This window comes from Gracilinanus agilis, chromosome 5 (genome assembly GCF_016433145.1).
Source record: "Gracilinanus agilis isolate LMUSP501 chromosome 5, AgileGrace, whole genome shotgun sequence".
Lineage (NCBI taxonomy): Eukaryota > Metazoa > Chordata > Mammalia > Didelphimorphia > Didelphidae > Gracilinanus > Gracilinanus agilis.
Genome location: NC_058134.1, coordinates 153,929,926 through 153,951,240, shown reverse-complemented (window position 1 = coordinate 153,951,240; position 21,315 = coordinate 153,929,926). Strand labels below are relative to the sequence as shown.

Here is a 21,315-nt window from a genome sequence, read left to right as displayed (position 1 = left end):
TCCCTATTCCTAATCAGTTCCAAATCTATGATCTGTTGGTCCCATCATCAAAATTTGGCACTTAACATTTAGTGCCATTTAGTACTTTTCCCGCTATAGCATGATCTCTTCTTATATAAATTATTCAGCAATATTCTGATCACTATTATCAATTGCAGCATAAAGGAGTCCTAAACTTATTAAATGTGTTAACCAATGTCATGAAAGATCCACCCAGAGTCCAAATACAAGTTTTTCATATAGCTGACAATGTCCTCCTTGTGGTCCTTTATTCAAATGACATTGTATTGATTATAACTACATAGGGACATTATAGAATTTCCTCAATGAAATCACAGTTGTTAAAAAGAGAGGAGACCAGCAATTTATACAGGAAAAACCAAGTGGATTAATTGCCAAGTTTATTATGTAGTTGAATGTGCTGTTCATTGAGTCAGTCCATCATTGCATGTATCTTGGACAGGCATTACAGAAGTACAATATCCCGGACTCAGAATTAAATGGCCAGCAACCTAGATTTCATTTGGGAAATCTGCATTATTTACAGTGATTCCATCTTGTTCTTTGATGCAAAAAATTATCTTTTAAACATTAATAATTCTTGGTTATGATATATATTTATACATGAAATATTATGATCTTTGATGAATCAAAATCAAAGAGAAATCTAAGTGGATAGGAGGTATAATAGCATATTATTAATGGTTTCTTATGTGAAAAGCAATAAGTATCACCTAGAAAATATAGGCTCAGAAAAGGCAGTGGGCCAGTAATGTAGTAAGAGTGATGGATAACAAATGTACATCCTGAGAAGCACACCATGTTAGTTAGATTAGAAATGAATGATCATCTTTGGAAAGCTTATAGAAGAACATGCAAAAAAATTACACAGTATTGTTGGATAAGAATCTCCAGCTATGAAACAATCTAGGGTTAATAACATCATAGATATGCCCAATTGTTGAGTATAGAAAATTTTAGGAAGTGGTGAAGAAGGTCCATGAAAATGAATAAAACTTCAAGAAATTTATGTTTATTGTAAAAGGGAAAAAGGGTTTTTTTTGTTGGATATTAATATTTAAAGGTGTGGTCACCAAGGAACTGAATAAATGCCAATTCCTAAAATGATTTTAGCAATTTATTTACAAAATATAGGAGATAGTGGATGTAGAGAGATGAGAAGAGGGTAGAGTAAGAGATCTAACTTAACAAGCTAGATTTGTATTCAAGTCTGGGCTTCACTTGGTAGGGCTCCAGAGGCCTAGCTAGAGAGCCTAAAAGTCAATTAACAAGGGTTTTAGCCATGAGGGCTTCTCCCAATCAAGGGAGCTTCCAGGAAACTAGTACCTCCAGGGAGGTTAAGGTAATCAGACTTCTTCATTCATCATGTATAGTTCTAAGGATTTAAGAAGTCTCACCAAGGTCTTATGGTCAAAGTCCAGCATCTCCAACTCAACCTCCAATTCCAGTAAACAAACAAGAACTCTCTGACAGGAAGTTGCCATTCCCTTTTAAAAAGTGATTCTTTTGCATCACTTCCTGTGTCTTCCTCTTAGTTTACATGTTCAATCACAACAGATGCTTTGCTTAGGACTGCCCAGGAGGTAGTCAGAAGATTTTGATTCATCACTCACTCTAGCACACATGGGTCACAGACCTCCCAACTTGTGAATTAAGAGGGGATGTTCTCACTTTTGGTGATTAGATTAAGGATGGGCAGGGTAGATTTAATCTCATTATCACATTATATAAAATTTGATTCAATAAGGACAAGCCAGAGAAAGATAAGAGATACTTTATGTGTATATGATTCCCTATAAATTTAAGTGCCTAATCTCTCATGGAATACTGAAAACAGAATCCTATGATAAACTGGATTCTCTGTGATTTATAAAAATATTTTTTGAAATACTCAGTATGAAGTAGTATTAATTTCCTCACCAATCCTAAAAGAAAGCAGAACTAATCTTGGTTGAAGACCAATTGTCTTGGTTGAAGACATAAAAAACAACAACAACAAATAAAACCTAGTGGAGTTTCATTATTGAAGTCTTTTTATTGTACAAATGGGGCCAGGTACTAATGAATCACTATGCTATTAAGCCTGAAACAGATCAGATAACAATTTTCATTTTCAATTTTTCTTCAAATTCCTACATACCATAGCTTGATTTATCTTCAAGTCAATATAATTTCCTTTAGTTACTACTTGGGCTGTATCTACTTGTAGAGTTACCTTATGCTCTGGAATTTACACCTGGAAAGTACTCTTCACCTCTACACTCCTGCCTTCTGATTGGATGGTTTCCATTGCTTCCATTTTAATGGGACACCCAGGCAAACCTTCTCTTCATTTCTCCCCAAACTGCATTCTCGACTTCTCTCTCATGCAATTGGTACCTTCCTTCCACCATCCCACTCCACCTTTTTTCTTCTTTTTGTATGTTGTCTTCTGTTATAAAAAATATAAATTCCTTTATGATAATGACCATTTTTTTCTTCTTCTTTTATTTGTATTCACAGTGGCTCATAATGGGTGATTATTAAACATTTCTTGACTGACTTCGAAGCCCAGATTAGTCAGAGTCCAAAACATTTGATCTACTGAATTGTCTCCAAGAATATTTTTAAAAAGAAGTGCTGTGTGGCCTACTTTTCCCCCATTCCTGATAGTCCTTCCAGTACTAAAATTATAAAAGTCTAATAGACTAGCAACACAGTCTATATTTCATGCTGCATAACATGGTGGAACTGTATTGAATCATGGGTTGGTCTCATTGCTGACCCTTTGTGGCAGAAGATAAATATTTCTTTTTTTTTTTTAAAGATAAATATTTCTGAAAAGAGAAGTCTTCTTTGGTTAATTTTGAAAGTTTATTGTTCAATGTTTCTAATTCTATGCTGTTGAAGATCAGGTTTTCAACTAGTTATTTATCACATATGAATCATGTTATAGTTTCAAAATAAATACTTTTCTATCATTAGTAACTTCTCAGTATGAATCAGACTAATTTTATTATCTCTTCCTAACAGAGCAGGAAATGAAAAGGAGACATGTCTTCCCCAGAATTATCACAGGGAACTGAAAACATAGAGCTTCACAGCTGTTTGGCTTCTGCATTTCTGAGGTTGATATAGTTCTAATAACAATTATAAAAATGATATTAATAATAATAGCTAGTCATTTCATAGTAATTTAAAGTTCACAAAGCACTTCATCAGTATTATCTTATCGATATTATCCCCATTTTACAGATAAGGAACTGGGGCAGACAGAAGTTAAGTGACTTGATCAGAGGTTGAATGTGATATCACCTAGCTGCCTAGTCCTGTCAAAACACTTTGATTTAATTTTGTAATTATTAGCATGACTCCTGGAGTCCCAGTTTATAAATGTAGAATATTGATCAGACCCAGGTTATTCCTAGTTTCTTGAACACTTGGAAGACCAAATTGGCCACAGGGATCTATCTGCTGGGCAGAAGGATAGAGTTTATATAGCCACACTCTTCCTATCTCTTCAATGAAAGGAAAGAGGTGCATTCTTGTATCTCTTTCTTGAGGCCAAGTTTGGTCATAAAAATTGCACAATATTTAGTTTTTATTTTTTCTATTTTTGCTATTCTTTCCTTAGATTGTTGGGGTTAGATGTGTGTGTGTGTGTGTGTGTGTGTGTGTGTGTGTGTGTGTGTGTGTGTGTATTGTGAATTTCTGATATAATAAGCACACATTATGGGGTCAGCTAGGTAATACTTCATAGCTGTTTGGCTGATAAAGCACCAGACCTGAAATCAGAAAGGCTCAACTTCTTGAGTTCAAATCTAGCCTCAGACATTTACTATGTGACCCTGGGCAAGTGACTTAATCCTGTTTTGCTTCAGTTTTCTCATCTATAAAATGATCCAGAGAGCGAAATAGCAAATCACTCCAGTATCTTTGCCAAGAAAACCCAAAATAGGGTCATGGATAGTTAGACACGACTGAAAAAGGACAACAAGAAGACAATACACATATAAACACACACACACACACACACACACACACACATATATATATGTATACATATATATATAAACATGCACTCTTATAATACAAATACATATATATACATATATCTATGTGCATATTTTATATATAAGAGAATTTTCTTGATTCTGCTTATATTACTTTTATATCAGTTCATATACCTCCCCATGCATCTGTATTTTTAATATTCATCATTTTTTCTAGTAGAGTATAAGTCTATTATATTAATGTAATACAATTTGTTTAGTCATTTCTCTATCCTTGGACATCTACTTTGCTTTAAATGCTTGGATATCAACTTTTGCTTTTTTGTTACTAAAAATACTATTATATTCCTTTCCGGGTTTCACCTCTGACTCTCTAGGCTCACATAGCATAGAGGCCTCCTCATTCCAGAAGTTTACTTTATCCCTAACCAGAACCTTTGTTTTAAGGAAAGTTCCCAGGCCAGTAATATCTTCATTCAACTCTAGGTTCTGGACTTTCTCTATCATGTTCCTGTGGGTACTTTCCATCATCTGTTTAAATTTCTTTTTATGTGTTGTCTCTTTCTTCATTAAAATGTAAACTCCTTGAAGGCAGACAGGGACTGTCTGTATTTCTGCTTTTCTTCATATTCCCATCACTTAGTACAGTGCCTGACATAGAGTGGGCATTTATTTCATGTATATGGAATTTTTATGTCTGATATTTTTAGGGTAATACACCTAGCAATAAAATCTTAGAATCAAATTTCGTGGATATTTTAGTCACTTTCTTAGTATTTTAAAGATGGGGCACCAGGGATGTCAAAATGTGACCTAAATGGTTTGTGGGTACACACCCTGGGTTGAAGGAGATACTGGACCAACCAGGATAGGGAGACCAGAGGAGACCAGAGTTCACTGCTAAGCTGGTAACTGTCAAGAATGGCAGTTGGGCCAACAGTCACCCAGCTCACCTTAGGCCAGGGTCTATGGAATCAGCAGGCAAGGTAAAGGTTTTTAACAGTTTAATTGTGAGTAACTAAATAAAAGATGGGATAGGGGATTCTGCACTTGAAAACCTAAAGGGCAAACCACAGAGCAAGGGGAGGACTTGACTACTCTAATCTAATTGACCTAAGCCAGGCAGGGCCCAAAGGAGCAGTCCTGGAGTCACTGGGAAGGCTGCTTCAAACCTGGTTCCAGCCAGGTTTGACCAGCACAGATAAAGTGCCTAAGGGTGGCTTTGGGGCTCACGGTTATCCAAGGATGATCACAGGATGCCAAGAGCCAAGGTGGTCCAAGGTACCCAGGTAGACAGAGTGTGCTTGAGATGCTGTCCACCAGATCCCAAACCCCTTCTCCACTTGGTGCAGCTCTGCAGGTCTTGTCCACTTGCTGAAAGCCTCCACCACTCAGGATCCCAGGGAATCTGGATGCAGGGTTTCCTTAACTCTGAGATCTCCCAGGGCTAGCAACAGTTTGTGCCAACCACTAATGGAGTCCCTCTCAGAGCATAAGCCCACTTCCTGCTCCTTCATTCCATCTTGGAATCCTCCAGCCCTTCCTGCTAGGTCCAACACTATTGCTAAATAAATTACTAAATAAACCCTCACAACAGCATAACTCAAATTACTTTCCATAATGCTTGGACCAATTCATAACCCCAACTCCAATGTGTCAGTGTGCCTGTCTTTTTACAACCCCTCCAACATTGACTCCAACCCAAGATTCATTCTTTATCTAGAATCAAACCCACCTTGGGAATGTAATGAATTGAATGGCAGTTTTGAAGTCACTGCATTTGACTTCATGCCAGGCACCAGTCTTTCAGGGTCATATTAAGTTAATTATAGAGCTGAAGTCCAAATCCAGAAATTGTCACTCTCAGACACTGTTCCAGCCTGTCTCAATACCCCCATTGGCAAGAGAGCTAATTAGACATGGATTTTTAAAAGAGGCACTGTTTCACACAGCCAGGTGCTGGGGGATTTGGGAGCTTGGGACAGTCACTTGAAATTAATGTCAGTACTTCCTATAAAGCTATCTCTGTCCTAGTGATGGGTGGTCTTGCCAGATGGTCTTATAAATCCTATTACCCTCTCATGCCCTCTCCTTCTTTGTCCTACAGTCAAAATCTTCTGTGTTATCAATGTGTCTGAGAAAAGCAGAGAAAAAACTCTGTATGAGTCCTTCACAATTGGAATTAATATTATTGATGATGATGGTGCAATATCCCACCATCATCATTAATCATAAAATCAAAGAACCAGGAACATCATATTGTGTAAAATCTCTAGAGATTCTACAACTTTTTATGCTAAAAATTTAACTTCATCAACAGTAAATTATTTCTCCTGTATAACTGAATTCCCTTATTTTACTACTTAAACCAATTTACTTTTTTCCCCTCTACTCAGAGAAATGTGACCATTGGTCACTATTTTCTTACATATTATTCAGTTTTGTCTGACTCTTTATGACCTCATTTGGTTTCATTGGCAAAGATACTGAGGTGGTTTGCTACTGCCTTCTCCAGCTCATTTTACAGATAAGGAAACTGAGGCAAAAAGGTTTAAGTGACTTGACCAGGGTCACATAGCCTGAGGTCAGATTTAAGATCAGGAAGTTGAGTGTTCCCAACTCCAGCTCCCTCCCCCCTTACCATTGTTTATTCTTTAAGATGATCTAAGAATTAACTTCACTTTTTTATGACCTTATATGCAAATAGGAAATAAAGAAATATCATCAGATGTCCTAAAGAATCCTGAAGCTACATGCTAATTGACTCTCATGGTGGATGATTTTGTTTTAATAGAGATCAAATTCACTTTATCACCTAGCTGCCCATTTTCTTACATGAGAGGTCTCCAAAAAATGTATGAGGGATGAGAAGCTGAAACTAAATTTTATTTCCTGAGGTGTTCTGGCATTTCAAGAGGCCAGTCTTGGGGAATGCTGCATGTCAGCTTTGCATATCTCATTGCTTGTCCTCTGTCTTTATGGAGCAAACAGTCTAGTAAGGAAAAAAGATAACAACCTATTTAACTATATTAGCCAAGACAACAGAAATGCACCAGAAAGTTACTAAACAGAATGAGTACTCTAGTTAGTCTCAGGGAGAGTTGTTATGATTGTGGTAGGAGGTAGATCAGGAAAATCTTAGAAATTAAATTTGAATCTTACTTTAAAGAATGAGCAGTAAAGGAATAGTTAATTAAAGGTATGGAAATATAACTTTGCAGTGAATATTTGGGGATAGTTGTCTGATTTTGCTGGAGTGTTGAGTATAAAATAAAGATGAGAAGGGAGAATGAAGTTAGATTATGGAAGGTCTTTTAAAATATTTTTTAAAAAATTTAAATTAAATTATTTGTTTGTTACATTAAAATTCTCAGGTATCCCCCCATTTCCCTCCTCTTTTCACATCATTTGACAAAAAATGATATATGTATATATAAAACTATGTCTTGCTTAGGAGGTGGACTCACAAAGGTTATTCTTCAAACAATATTTCTTTTGCTTTATATAATATTACATATGGAGGTCTTGTGCACAAGGTTTGGAAATTATATCTTACTCAGAAGGAAATAGTTACTGAAGATTTTGGGGGAGAAAAATGGCACGAACAGATTATTGCATAAGAAAAAATATTGTGCCAGATGTTTGAAAACAGTTTATATTTCCAAATAAAATCTTTTCTAACTACTGAGTATTTTAATCTCATTGCTCTTTGTACTACATTGCATTTCTCTTTTTTGTTTTGTTTTTGTTTTTGTTTTAAAGGAATGAAGTGTAAAACTGGAAAATACAAGGAAAAGGAATGTCAAAAAAGAAGAGAAAGGAAAGAAAAAGGGCCAGATTGTGGGAAAACAGCATGAAAGCAAAGTCTACAACAGCAGTGAGAGTAAAATTAATTATCTGGATAATTCAGGACAAATGAACACTTTGAAATGTCCAGATAATTTGCTGGAAAGTAGGCTTGGGTTTATCTACAAAACAGAAAATTTTACTACTTTATCTGTTTTGTTCAGGTATTCATGGCATGAAATTAATAATTTTCTAAGCAATACTCTACATTTCTCATACATGCTTACTTCCAGATCCCTGTCCATGGTAGTTTCTTCATCTGTGATTTTTTCATGATTTTGAACATACTGTTGAGATACACATATTTTTTCTAATTTAAAATAAGATTTCAGTTTGCCTAACAGGTACCTGTTTAATGTAACAACTCATTATGCAATGCCCTGTTATATGAAAGCCAAAGTGGGGAATACTCAGTTGTCTTTACCCTGGAGTACTTTAAATCTAGACTCTTAGTAGGATCCTTTAATTGGGGGTGGAGGTGGGGTGGAGGGAAAGGGTATAAGACCTCTATGCAAATAATTATGTTGAAAGAAGAGGAACATGAGGAGAGGAGGGGGAAAGATGATAGATAGAAGTCAGCTTAGAATTACAAGGACAGTTTTTTGATTTTCTTTGTATCCCCAAGACTTAGTACACTGCCAGGCATATAGAAAGTGCTTAACAAATGTTTATTGACTGACTGCATGCCAGAGCTGGATTGGATCTTAGATATTATTTACTGGAACCTTAATTTTACTGAAGAGAAAATTGAGGCCCTGAGAGGAATCAGAATATTTTAGGATCATATATTTAAAACTGGAAAAAGTTCTGAGTCCTTCTAGTCCAACCACATCATTTTACAGATGAGGAAATTGGGGTACAAGGAGGTTAATTGACTTGCCCAAGTTTATTCAAGTAGTAAGCATAGGAGACATAATCAGGGAAAGTTATTTGCCCAAGGTCATAGGACTAAAGTAAGAGAAATTAGAATTGAACCCGGGATTTCTGACCACAAATTCCATATCTTTTCTGCAATATCACCATTTCATAGAATCATAGTTTGTTTTTTTTTAAAACCACTGAAAAGGACATTATAATAGTTAGATTATAGATGTGTATATCTCCATATCTTCTTGGCAGTGTTGAATTTCTGTGCTATATCTTCCTAACCAGGAGTTGTTAGACGTGTGAATGGGGAATTCTCCTTAAGGAAAAATAATTTGTTTATTAATAAGAAAACTCTGTTGACCTGTGATTTCCTACATAGAACACAGTACAACAAAACTGCTATGAAAGACTGAGTGACATAAAAGTGATAAGGGAAGGCATGATGTCAGAATCTCACCAAGGGAACCACTAAATTGGGCACATCTGTTTCATTCAAGTATCAGATTACAGTGAAAAGCATATTCTGAACATTAAGTGCAAAGCATTGTGCTAGCGACCCAGATCACAGACTTAGAGCTGGGGAGGTGGGGTGGGAGGGGGCGAGAGGCACCGTAGAAGTCCTACAGTTTGACACTTCTTTTATACAGATGAAGAAGTGAAACCTCAGAGAGGTGAAGTCACTACTTGCCCAAGGGCATTTAGTCACTGTAGCCAGCTACAAGGCCAAGACTCCAACCCTAGCTCGCTGACTTTGTCCATTCATTGGTTATTTCCTCCATGAAAGTCTCAACAGTGCTCAGAAGGGACCCGCGGTTCTCAAAGGCAAGGGCCAGCAGAGTTCAAACTCTTGACAGGTCCGACAAGTTGGAAAGTCTTCTGGCGCTGGTCAGGCGATTTTCTCTCCGTTGTGAGAAGACCAGTCTCATTTCAGAGAGCTTCCTCACAGTAAGTTTGACTAGCAGTTGATGATTCCTCCCTCCCAACCCCTTTTGGGATATAGTAGCCCACGAGAACTGTCTCCTAGGGCAAAAGTGGTTGTTTTCCTATTTACTTGTTGTTGTTGTTTTTGCAGCCCCCCTTTCAACTTTCTTCTCGTTTCTCCTTACCTCTCTTTTCAGCAGGCACTTCTGTTAATTGAGGAACTATCAAGAGGTTCCCCCTTCAGATTCCTCCAGCGAGGGAATGGGGAACACCACAGAGCACGGTTCAACCCGGGGTTGCTCCGCGCCCCTCCCTACCTCACCTGCCTTATAACTCCTCCTCCCCGCCCTCCCCGGGCAAGATTGAGAAAGGTTGAAGCACTTTGTCTCACGGTGATAAAATGGTTTTAGAATAAGCCCGTAGTCGGGCCCAGGGCCCCGAGCCCAGCGCCAACTCTGGGAATCCCTGGGACACCCCGAGCTCCCCATAGTGGGAACTGTGCACTCTCCTCTCCATTCCATTCCATTCCATTCCTCTCTTCTCCTAGGTGCTGTCGCCCCAGCCTTGCCCCCCTTTCGTCCTCTGCTCCCTGAGCAGTTTCTCCTGCCCGCTTCTGCCTGCCACGTGAGGGACGTCCCCGGGCCTGCCGCGAGCGCTAGGGGTTCGTGCTACTAGAAGCCGGCCACGGCGCGCGCTTTCTAGTGCTGCCGCTCTGGCTTCGGCGTAACCCAAGCCCTGGCCCCGCAGCTTTCCTGGGCAACTCGAGCCTAGTGCCTCATTGCCCAGCAGCGGATTTGTCACCTCCTGCTGCAGCAGCTGCTGCAGCTGCAGCAACATCGGCATCAGCTGCGGGAACAACCACCACGGGCAGCTGGAGTCAGAGAAAAGCGGAGTGGAGAAGACCGCGGTGGGGGTTGGGGGTGTGTGGAGTGCTGGTGAGCTGGACTGGAGAAGCGGGAGGACAGGAGGAAGATCAGGGCGAGCAAAAAGGGGGATGCTCAGCCCTCCCCCCTGTCTCCTTCCGGGAGGGAGGATGCAGACTCTGAAACTGGCGCTGCTAGGCTGAGGCTGGAGCATTGGCGGTGCAGCGCTGCTCCGAGTGTGTATGTGTGTGTACGTGTGTGTGTGCGTGTGTCTCCTGTGCATAAAGAGGTGAGGGGAGGGGGAGGAAGAGGAGGAGGAGGAGGAAGAGGAGGTGGCGGTGGTGGCGGTGGAGGAGGAGAATGCCAGGAGCAGCAGCAGCAGCAGCAGCCGCCGCCGCTATGCTCCCAGCTCAGGAGGCTGCTAAGCTCTATCACACCAACTATGTACGGAACTCCCGGGCCATTGGCGTGCTCTGGGCCATCTTCACCATCTGCTTTGCCATCGTCAACGTGGTGTGCTTCATCCAGCCCTACTGGATTGGGGACGGCGTGGACACTCCTCAAGCTGGCTATTTCGGGCTCTTCCACTACTGCATCGGGAACGGCTTCTCCAGGGAACTGACCTGCCGGGGCAGCTTCACGGACTTCTCCACCCTGCCCTCCAGCGCCTTCAAAGCTGCCTCCTTCTTCATAGGGCTCTCCATGATGCTCATCATTGCCTGCATCGTCTGCTTTACCCTCTTCTTCTTCTGCAACACGGCCACTGTCTACAAAATCTGTGCCTGGATGCAGCTCACCTCCGGTAAGTGCCCACCCACCCCCCTCTCTTACTGGAGGGGAGGGAACTCGAGGTGTCCAGGGAGGGAAGTGGCGGAGCCCAGAAGGGGGCAATGGGTGAGAGAAGATCATGAGATGTCTCTCTTAATGGAAAAACTTAATCGGACAACGGATGGGGAGAGAGGTGGAGAAGGCCAGTGTTCAGAAGTCATTCCCCCCTACCACCCCATCAGATAGCAAACCATCCCGTGGCGTTTGGGTGCCTTATAGAAGTCCCGGTGAAAGCCACCTGAAGGGACCAGCTAACTGCAAGGCAGTGGCTGGGAAGAGTCAGTTTGTAAGGGGGAATGAAGAGTCACTGAAATCCTCAGATTGGAGAAGTCTGAGGGTTTGAGGGCCGGGAGGGGGGGGGGTTGAGGAAAGAATTTGTGGAGGCTCTCCTAGAGGTTTTGGTCTTGGGATTGTGTTTATCAGCCTACTTCTTGGTAGGTCCAGCCTTCGTGGACCACAAATCTGTCATTGCTGGAGGGCGATTGGAGCCTCTGAATGCTGGTGTTGGTTTGTGTCCATCTGCCCCTAGCAGGTTTGGAAAAAAAATCCTTGGACTACCCTGAACACTTGAAAATTCTATAATGGTTTCAGTCCTTTGAATGACAACACATATAGAATTCCTTGGACATTTCCCAATGTCAAGTTTTCCATTCCAGCCTTTTAGCTGTCAAAATATCATTCTCCCTGTCCTATGACCCCTCCCCTCCAAGAGAGAGAAAGGGGTCTTGGGAGAAGGTTCACTTGCCCTCATGATTCCACCTTAGCTAGTGCTTTTAGGGAGGTAGAAAGCAAAGAAAACTACTTTCATTTGCATTCCCTGAAAGAGCTTTGCCTGTTTGGGTCAGGCTTTGATTGGTGAAGAAAATAGACATAAAAATGCAGTTCTGAGCGTCAGAGTGACTTTTAGCCCAGGAATAAAGAATAAAAGTGATTTCTTAGTCACTTAGAAGAGTTTAGAAGTAAAACTCTGCTTCTCTCTTGCTTTCTCCTTTTCTTTTGACTGTTATTAACCAACCTCTCTTGGAATCCCCCTATGTCTCTGACACACTCTTTTCCAAATACTAACCCTGCTGTCCTAAGTTTGTTGGCCCTCTCTTGTCAAGGCACATCAGATAAAGTTGAGACCCCCAAAAGCTGATAGAATGTGCAAATAATGAATGTATTTCAGATACCCAGGCTTTCTCATTTGTATATGCTTTCATTTTCCTGATTTTTCAAAGGGAATTTTTTTTTCTTTGTTAGCTTCAAGATTTTGTAGTTTGTCCTCAGAGGCTAACAATGTATTCTGGGGAGTAGGGCTTCAGACTCTGAATTTACAAGTCAAGTTAGCCTACAATGTACATCTGTGTATCTTGTCAGTGTTTTGATTTCTCTCCTATATTATCCTGTAGGTGACTTTTTTGACATGAGAATGGGGAACTCTCCTCGAGGCTAAAATTGTGTGAAAGTCATTTTTTAATAGAAAAAAAAATGGCCCAGTAGACTGTGATTATGCCATATACTCTAAGTACCTGCATTTGAAGAGTACCAAGAAATGGGTATGAATACACTGATTTGGGAATTCTGAAATCTCTACAGCAACTTATTTGTCTTTCTTACAGAAAAAAATTCTCTGTAACTTCCATGACACTTTCTTTTTCTGAACTGCTTATCAACTTTAGTGGCAGTTTCAAACATGGTGTAACTAAATTTTATGCTGAAAAAATTAGACCATTTCGAATGAATGCATATATTATAGAAATTCAGCTAGGGTTGCTCTTGATTCCTGTCCCCGGTGTGACCCTGGAGAGAAAAAGGACATGCAGGATGCAGATGTTTGAGGAAAGACTTCACCCTGCACAACTAATCTAATTTCTCTCTGTTAACTGACCTATTTAGGTTTGGTGATTCAAGTCAGATTCATCATTCAAACAACTGAAACTAAACTTGGATATCTTAACTATAAGTTTATAAGGTTTTATATATTGCATTAAATCTGAACCTCAGGATGACACAAGAAAGGGAAGGTGTTTTTGGAGAAAGTTTATGAAGCTTTGGTTCACAAGCAAACTGGGTTTGACTTTCACATGAATGCTTTTCCTTCTTGCTCAGGGGGTAATGTTTTAGAGCGGCTTTTAGTATTTTATAAAGAATAATAATCAAACATAGCATAAACCTTAAATTTCAAAAATTAGTATCCTTTTACTCTGGAATGGTGAAGAATGTATAGTTTAATAAATCTGTTTTTCATAATATTACTGTGAAATGTTAGGGTATCTCTTGAAATGAAATAATAGGAGAAGCATTTAATTTGCTTCACATTTTGAGAAGTACTTGTCCATGCATGTGCTTCAAATCTTCATTTGGAATTACTAGTTTTATCAGAGTTTTAAAAAATTCCAGATAAGACATATGGGAAAATAACTTCAATTTCTGATATGACATATCAAGGAAAGTCTAATATTTGTGTTGCAGAATTGAATCACATTAATGCAGAATTAAATTAAATCAAAAGCAACAACATTCACTGTTTCATTAATGAATGTGGTATAAAAGCTACTTCTAAAGGGAGGTCAGATTGAAAAGGTTTTCAGTTTTTATGAGCCTAATGATATCAACAAGACATTTTACATTATATATTACCAACTTAATTGGAATCTGTAGAATGTTACCTTTTCACCTTTAATTGTCCTCTAGTACTTATAGTCTAAATGTATCTCAGCTAATCTCCAATGTAATTTGCCAAATATGAAAGACCAGAATTAATTCACCATTCACATTTAGAGAATGTTTAACTTTCCTGGAAGCCAAATGATCAGTTTGTGTATTTCATTATGAGTGATTTTTGTTTTAGTGACAAGAGATCATAACATGTTCAGATCTAAAAAGCCCATATGTATCAATCAATATTGATAGTGAGGGAGGTCATATCTTTTCTAGTACAAGTCTACCACCAAGAATCTTTCTCTTTTCCTTCTCCTTCTCTCATTTTGAACACTGGTTCAGACCAGTACAGTTGTCTTTAAATCATCGTGGTCATCATCATCATTGCTGATTCATATAACACTTAACATATACAAAGTGCTTTAGTCAACAAGTCACGTCAAAATGCATTTATTGTGCACCCACTATATTCCAGGCTCTATGTTAAACAATGGAGATAAAAAGAAAGGCAAAAACAGAGCTTGCTTTTGAGGAGCTTACAGTATAATTGGGAGACAACATTCTAACAGCCATATACAAACAAGATTTATACAGAATAAATTGGAGATTGATCCCAAAGGAATATCCAGAGGCAGTTAAGGTCTCTTACCAAAGAAGAGATTTTTGTTGAGACCTGAAGAAATCCAAGGAAACCATAAGTTGGAGATGGCGAAAGAGAGAATTCAGGGTTAGGAGATGGAGTATCTCTTGTGAGGAACAATATGGAGGTCAGTGTCACTGGTTTGCTGAGTAGGTGAAATGGAGAGGATTAAGGTATAATAAAATTGGGAACATTAGGAAAGAGCCAGGTTATGAAGGTCTTTAAAAGTCAACCAAAGGATTTTTATCCTAAAGGTAATCTGAGACTACTGGAATTTATTGAACATGATCAGACCTGTACTTGAGGAAGACCACTTTGGTAGCTGAGTTAAAGTATGGATTAAAGTGGGGAATCTTGACGCAGAGAAACAAACAAATTATTGCACTGGTTCAGGCATAAGGTACTGAAAGATTACACCAGGGCAGTGGCACAGAAGACAGATACAAGAGATGTGAAGGATGACTTGACAGTAGATTAGATTTGAAGTGTGAAAGTGAATGAAGAGTCAGGGTTGTTGCCTAGGTTGGGAGTCTGGTTGACCAGGAAAATGTTTGTACTCATGACAGTAATGGGAAAAATTGGAAAAGGTGAGGTTTGGGATGGTAGATAATTAGTTCTGTTTTAGGTATGATGAATTTAAGATGTTTACAGAGCATCCTATTCAAAATGTTCATTAAGCAGTTAGAGATAAGAGTCCTGAGAGATGTTCCAGTTGGATAAACCTATCTTCCTATCATTTGCATGATACGACAATTGAATAGCCGGAAGCTGATGAAATTGCCAAACTAATATGAAAGAAGAAGAGAAGAGATCCCAAGACAGGGCCTCAGGGGCAGCAACAGTTAGCATGTACAGCTTGGATGAAGTTACAGCAGAGGAGATTGAAGAATGTTAAGAAATAGGAGAGAGCAGTATCACAAAAACAGTGAGTAAAGAGGATATCAATGAGAAAAGGGTAATCAATGATGTTAAAGGCTGTAGAAAGGTCAAAGAAGATAAAAATTGAAAGAAGATTATTAGACTTGGCAAAAAAAGTTTATTGGTTAACTCTATAGAAAGGCAGTTTCAATTGAGATACATCAGGAGCCAGACTGCAGAGTCTGAAAGAAAAGTAGAGGGAAGTAAGTGGAGGCACCAGTTGTATAGCCTTTTCTCAAGGAGGTTAGCCATGAAAGGGAAAAGAGATGTTGGATGATGACTAGAGGGGATGGAAAGACAAAGTGAGATATATGAGGATGAAAGAGACATGGGCAGCAGAGAAGCAGCCAGTAGGCAGAGAGAGATTCAAGATTAGTGAGAGTACAGAAGATAGAGGGGGCAGTCTTCTAGAGAAGATAAAAAGGAATATGATCACTTATACATGAAGAAGTATTTGCCTAAGCAAGGAAAAGGGTAATCTTTTCATTTGAGGCAAGGGTAAAGCAAGAGTTAGTTGGGGGGAAAAGTATCTCAGTGAAATAAAATCAGAAAGGGCAAAGAGGTAACTATGGGTGAATGGCTTTAATTTCTTCAGTGAAAGGAGAGACAGGGTTCTCCCCTTTACATATATTGTATCACTTGGTCCTTACAACAATCCTGAGTCACGGGCTATGTTCCCATTTCATGGGTTAGGAGACTGAGGCCAAAAGAGATTAAGTAGCTTTTCCAGAGTTATATAGCTAGTAATTGTTTCAGACAGGTTTTGAACATAGGTCTTCCTGGCTCTAGGTCTACCTACACTCTAAGATAGCTAATGGTACTTTAATGATTATCTAATCAGTCCATTTGTTGAAAACCTTTGATCTATGGCCCTCAAGAAGTCTATGGATAGAATTCAGGGGAGGGGGCTGTAAAATTAGATGATAAAAATTAAATCTTGGTTTTCACTAACACCTAACAGAATTGATTAATTCCTTGATTCCAAAAACATTATCCTGACAAGGGAGCAGTTAGATGGCAGTGCATAGAGTGCAGGGTTAGGAGTCAGAAAGACTCATCTTTCAGAGTTCAAATCTGGTCTGAGACACTTACTAACTGTGTGACCCTGGGCAAGTCTCTTAACCCTATTTGCCTCAGTTTTCTCATCTATAAAATGAGTTGGAGAAGGAAATGGCAAACACCTCCAGTATCTTTTCCAAGACAGCCTCCATTAAGGTCATGAAGAGTCTGAAACAACTGAAAAATGGCTCAACAACAACAAATTTTGAGAAGAGGTTCAAAGGTTTCCTCAGACTACTAAAGGGAACCATGTCTCAGAAAATATTAAGAATTCCTCATCTTTTCCAGTTGTTCTCTCTTTTTTTTGCATAAGAGAAATTGAGAAGTGAAGGTAGCCAGGTTCACTACACAGAGTAAGTAACAAATCTAAGATTCAAACCCAAGATTCGGGGATTCATTTCTGGTCGTCTTTTCATTGCTTCCCAAGAAATAATTTGTTTGAGATCACTCAGGTAGGAAGTGGGAAAGACAGAATTCAGTTCTAGATCCTTTGGCTGAAAGTTCAGTGCTCTTTCCACTATGCCACACTTGCTCGGAAATATTTTTATTTGGTCTAAAAATATTTTTAGTGTCCTAGTCATGTTTGTCTAGCACTGGAAGCTATATGTGAAAAGCATGTCATTTTAGATGTTGTTATGAGCTCCCTGACCTTCCCTCATCTATTTTCTCCAAATAATTATCAGCCTTCTTGCGTAGAACAAATCACAGTTCATTAACTCTTACTTAACCTGACATGGAAATTAGTATATTATACCATTGAGAGAAAGGTGTAAAATTACATTCTTTTTTTGTTTCTGATGTCTAAAACTACCTCTGAGTACAGAACACCATATATAAAATAATGCATAACATTCAAAGATAAAAATGTCCATGAGTCCATCCATGAAGGGAGAGAATTGATTATTCTAACAATCGGATTCCTCCAAACCCTGGAGAAAAGAGAAATCTCTAGTTAGCCTTAGAGGTTAATAAACAGCACATATGCTGGATGCAGATAGAAAGTGAATGCCATGCCTTTAGGAATTCTGATTCCCTGCTTCTATCTCCTTAGTGTAGAGACTAGAGAATAGTTAGATGAAGTTAGATGAAGTAAAAGCAGGGAATAACTGAATCCTATAATGCCTTAAACTAGTTCTAGAAGCATATACATAACCAGCATAAACTAAAGAGCAAATGTCTTAGGACACATGGATTCTTTTGAATTCATGCTGTCGCATTTGTCTCCTGAATGGCTGAAGTCTCCAGATGGCACTGAAGATTTTGCACAGGTCCAGCGTGGATTACTAAAACAAGGCCAACCTTTGAGAGATAAGTGAGAGCTGAGAAAGCCAAAACCTTGCCATCTGACAAAAGTGCTAGTCAAAGAGGTGAACCTCTCTGACAAAGGCAGAAGAGTCACAGTTGCATTAATGACTGCTTCATTTTCCCCTCACCCAACACTATCAGTTTTTTCTCAGTGGTTATTGAGAAGAAGTTTGCTCTCGTGGAAACCACACTCACTGGTAGTGGAATCAGAAGATGTGAGCTCTAGGGCTCTCCTACTGGCTCTGCCATTTACTAGCTGTGCAAATGTAGGCAAATCAGTTAGCCTAACTTGGTCCCACTTTCTTCATCTATAAAACGGAGATAATAATACTTGCATCACTTACTTGGTAAATAAAGTAGTTTTGAAGCTCAAATGACACAATGTATGTAAAATGCTATACAAATGTGAATGTATAGAGAATGGATGAGAAAACTTTCCTGTTCTAATATTCTACTAGCCAGTTCCTTTTTAAAAATTACAAAATGACATTGTTTTATGTGAAAAAGACTGAAAAGTGAGATTATTGTAGGGATAGCTAAAATGTTCCACCACCTCTTCTGATTATTACTAGACTGCCATATTGGAGTTCAAGTAAGAGAATTTTTATTTTCTAATTTAAACCCTTAACATGCCATGGCTTAGAAATGAATGCCATATATCTTTAACGAGCACAAACACTCATCATTTTCATTGGTGCATAGTGTAGCCTCTTTCACAGCTCAGGACAATCCCTAAATCTAGCTCTTTGGAATGATTTGCTATCCTTCTAACTTTTTTTCTCAGAAAGGTACTCTTTGAGCTATGGTTTGTTTTTGTTTTGTCAAACTGTGATTTTATTGATGTGGGAAACTCTCAATGAGAAGACTCCTTGTCTTATATCTTAGTCTTAGAGAGTCTAAGACAGAGCCTGGGGCAGAAAAATTAATCAACTGGTCGATATGTATAAAAAGTGGGACTTGACTCAGGGCTGTCTGATTGGAGGCCTGCTCTCTGTCCACTAGACTAAAGTGCCTGTTAATGAATGGGTTAAATTTGTTAGAAAACCTTTTGGAAGATGGCAAACTTTCCTAAGGAATGAACAGAACAGTTCACCTTTAAACCCCTGTAACATTTTTACTTCATTCAAGATTTAGATTTCAAATATGAATTTGAAGCTCTACCCAGAAGAAGGAACCTGATCCAAGTTAGGCTTCTTGTTTCCTTGTTTAGATGACACTGTGATAAGGAAAAGAGGAGGTGGTCATTGTCTTCTCTTTTCCCTTCTTCTTCATTATAACCCTGCTTCCTTTCCACCTGTCAAGTGGCCCCAGATTTAGGCTACTCTGCTTGTGCATATCGCTAAGATGCAGAATCCAAGATGAGCATGGCTGGGATTTCCTCCAGCAAAGGATGAGAGGGACTGGAGAGCCCCTGGTCTTACCATTGTTGATGTAAGCTATTTTTGCTGACAGCTGAAGAGAACATTAATTCCAGGTAGTGGATTTTTTGCTCAGATGGAACTAATCACACCTAGAGTAGAGAAGCTGTGAAGGAGGCTGATGGAGAAATTAGGCTCTACTGATGTATTGTCAACCCTTTTCCTTGCTGGAGAGCCAAGAGGCCCCAGGCAATGTATTCTAATATGAGCTAATCATAGTACCTCACATTTATTTAATGCTTTGATGTTTGCAAAATGCTTTTTTTTTTAACCCGGCTGATGTGAAAATTTCCATTGTGGGGCAGTATGTCCCACTCGCTAGAAAGTATAGGTCTCTTTAACGTAGATTAAATTTTCAAGAACTAAAATAAATTTACAAGTTATTTTAAATGAGTGACAAACTTTTTTGCCTTTAAAAATGACACAAATAATTTGTCAGTTGAAGAGGTGTTGAAAATATATTAATTTTGTATGTCAAAACAAACTGTATTCCATAACAAATAGCAGTTTTTAAGTGAAAGAAATGGAGACCATAAACATACCCACACAATATGTTTGTGCTATGGGACTGTGTGAGTGTGTGTGTATGTGTAAAGAGTAGTATATTTAATTGATTTTCGCTATAGTAGATGTACTGACAAGGTTCTTACAATTGTCTTACTCTTTAAAAGAATGATGATGATAATTATTACACAATAAAAAGTCACAAAAAAGACCAAATGCTGTCTGTTTGAGAACATGAAAAAAGTTTGGTAATTACAATTTCAACGAAACTATGACCCAATAAATGGTACTCCTGATGTCCACCGTGTTACAATTTTTATATGTGCCTCAGAAATCTTTTATTTTCAGTGAGAAAAATTTTAAACAAAGGGCGGGGGAACCTACAGAGCTTATTCTCATAGTTGTGGCCTGTGGTATAGCTCCCTTCATGTGTGTGGCAGGAAGGGATAAGCCATGGAGAGAGCAATGGGAGGTCACACTAGTATGAAGTAAAAAGTCTTTAATAGAATTCTAAATCAGTGGGTTGAATAGAATGGCAACAAGGATGGCTTCAAATGTGGAACATTCAGAAAATACTTGAACTTTGGGGGTCAGCAAGCAACTCTAATGAATTTGAATTCTTCCTTATCATAATGAATTAACTGGCATTTTTACTTGATGTCCAGGGACCAAAGAGCTGACCTCCACTCTTAGTTAGTAATATCAAGAAGAACATTTTTGGAAGAGAGAGGAAGAGCCTCATTATAATACAAATACAACATTGATAAAAGACTGTGAGGATGTTATAAAAGAAATATTTACAATATTCTAAGTCTTTCTATTCATATCCTAACCAGTAATGATGTATAGTTCCCAAAGCCATATTTATTTGAGTCAAAATTTTCCCAAGATTGGGAAACTTGGTGAAATACAATGATATGGTCCTATCAACATTATCATTATAGAGTGGCTAGAACGAAGTGCATAATGAGTGCATGTTGATTGATTACAAGCGCTTTATAACCTTGTTGGATATTTAAATATAACAAGATGAAATATTGTTTAAGAAAAAGGAAAATCTTTTCCCAGCCCAATGTAGGTAGCAACAATATGTTACTATTTTCAGCAAGGCAGAACTAAAGAAAAGAATCCATTTTAAAAAACAGAGATATCTTGAGGATGACATAAAGACTTCATTGTATATCTGTTTTTCATGGGATTTCCCCTTAATCTAATAAAATGAAACCCTATAGTATAGGGACTCTCTATGGTACATGTACATACAGTACAGGTAATCTCTATGGGGAAAAGTGTACAAATTATAAACCTGATGAATTTTTTTAGAATTATAGGATTATAGAGCCTGAGGAGATCTTAGAGATGTTTTAGTCCAACATCCTCATTTTCAAATGAAGACTGTCTTAGTTGATTTGCCTAAAGTCATTTAGCTAACTAGTGTCAGAGTTATGATTAGAATCCAGTACTTGGATGTAGTATTCTTGATACCATTA

At 38.6% G+C, this 21,315-nt stretch overlaps 1 protein-coding gene and 1 pseudogene across 1 annotated transcript in view; both read left to right on the top strand.

Annotated features, from left to right (window-relative positions):
* Window positions 1-10,870: 10,870 nt before the first annotated feature.
* Window positions 10,871-21,315, top strand: part of LHFPL3 (LHFPL tetraspan subfamily member 3) — a 475,589-nt gene continuing 465,144 nt past the window's right edge. Inside the window, exon 1 of the mRNA XM_044679050.1 lies at window positions 10,871-11,312. Coding sequence (XP_044534985.1) covers window positions 10,871-11,312 — 442 coding nt within the window. The remainder of the gene's footprint in view (window positions 11,313-21,315) is intronic.
* Window positions 11,460-21,315, top strand: part of LOC123249217 — a 112,632-nt pseudogene continuing 102,776 nt past the window's right edge.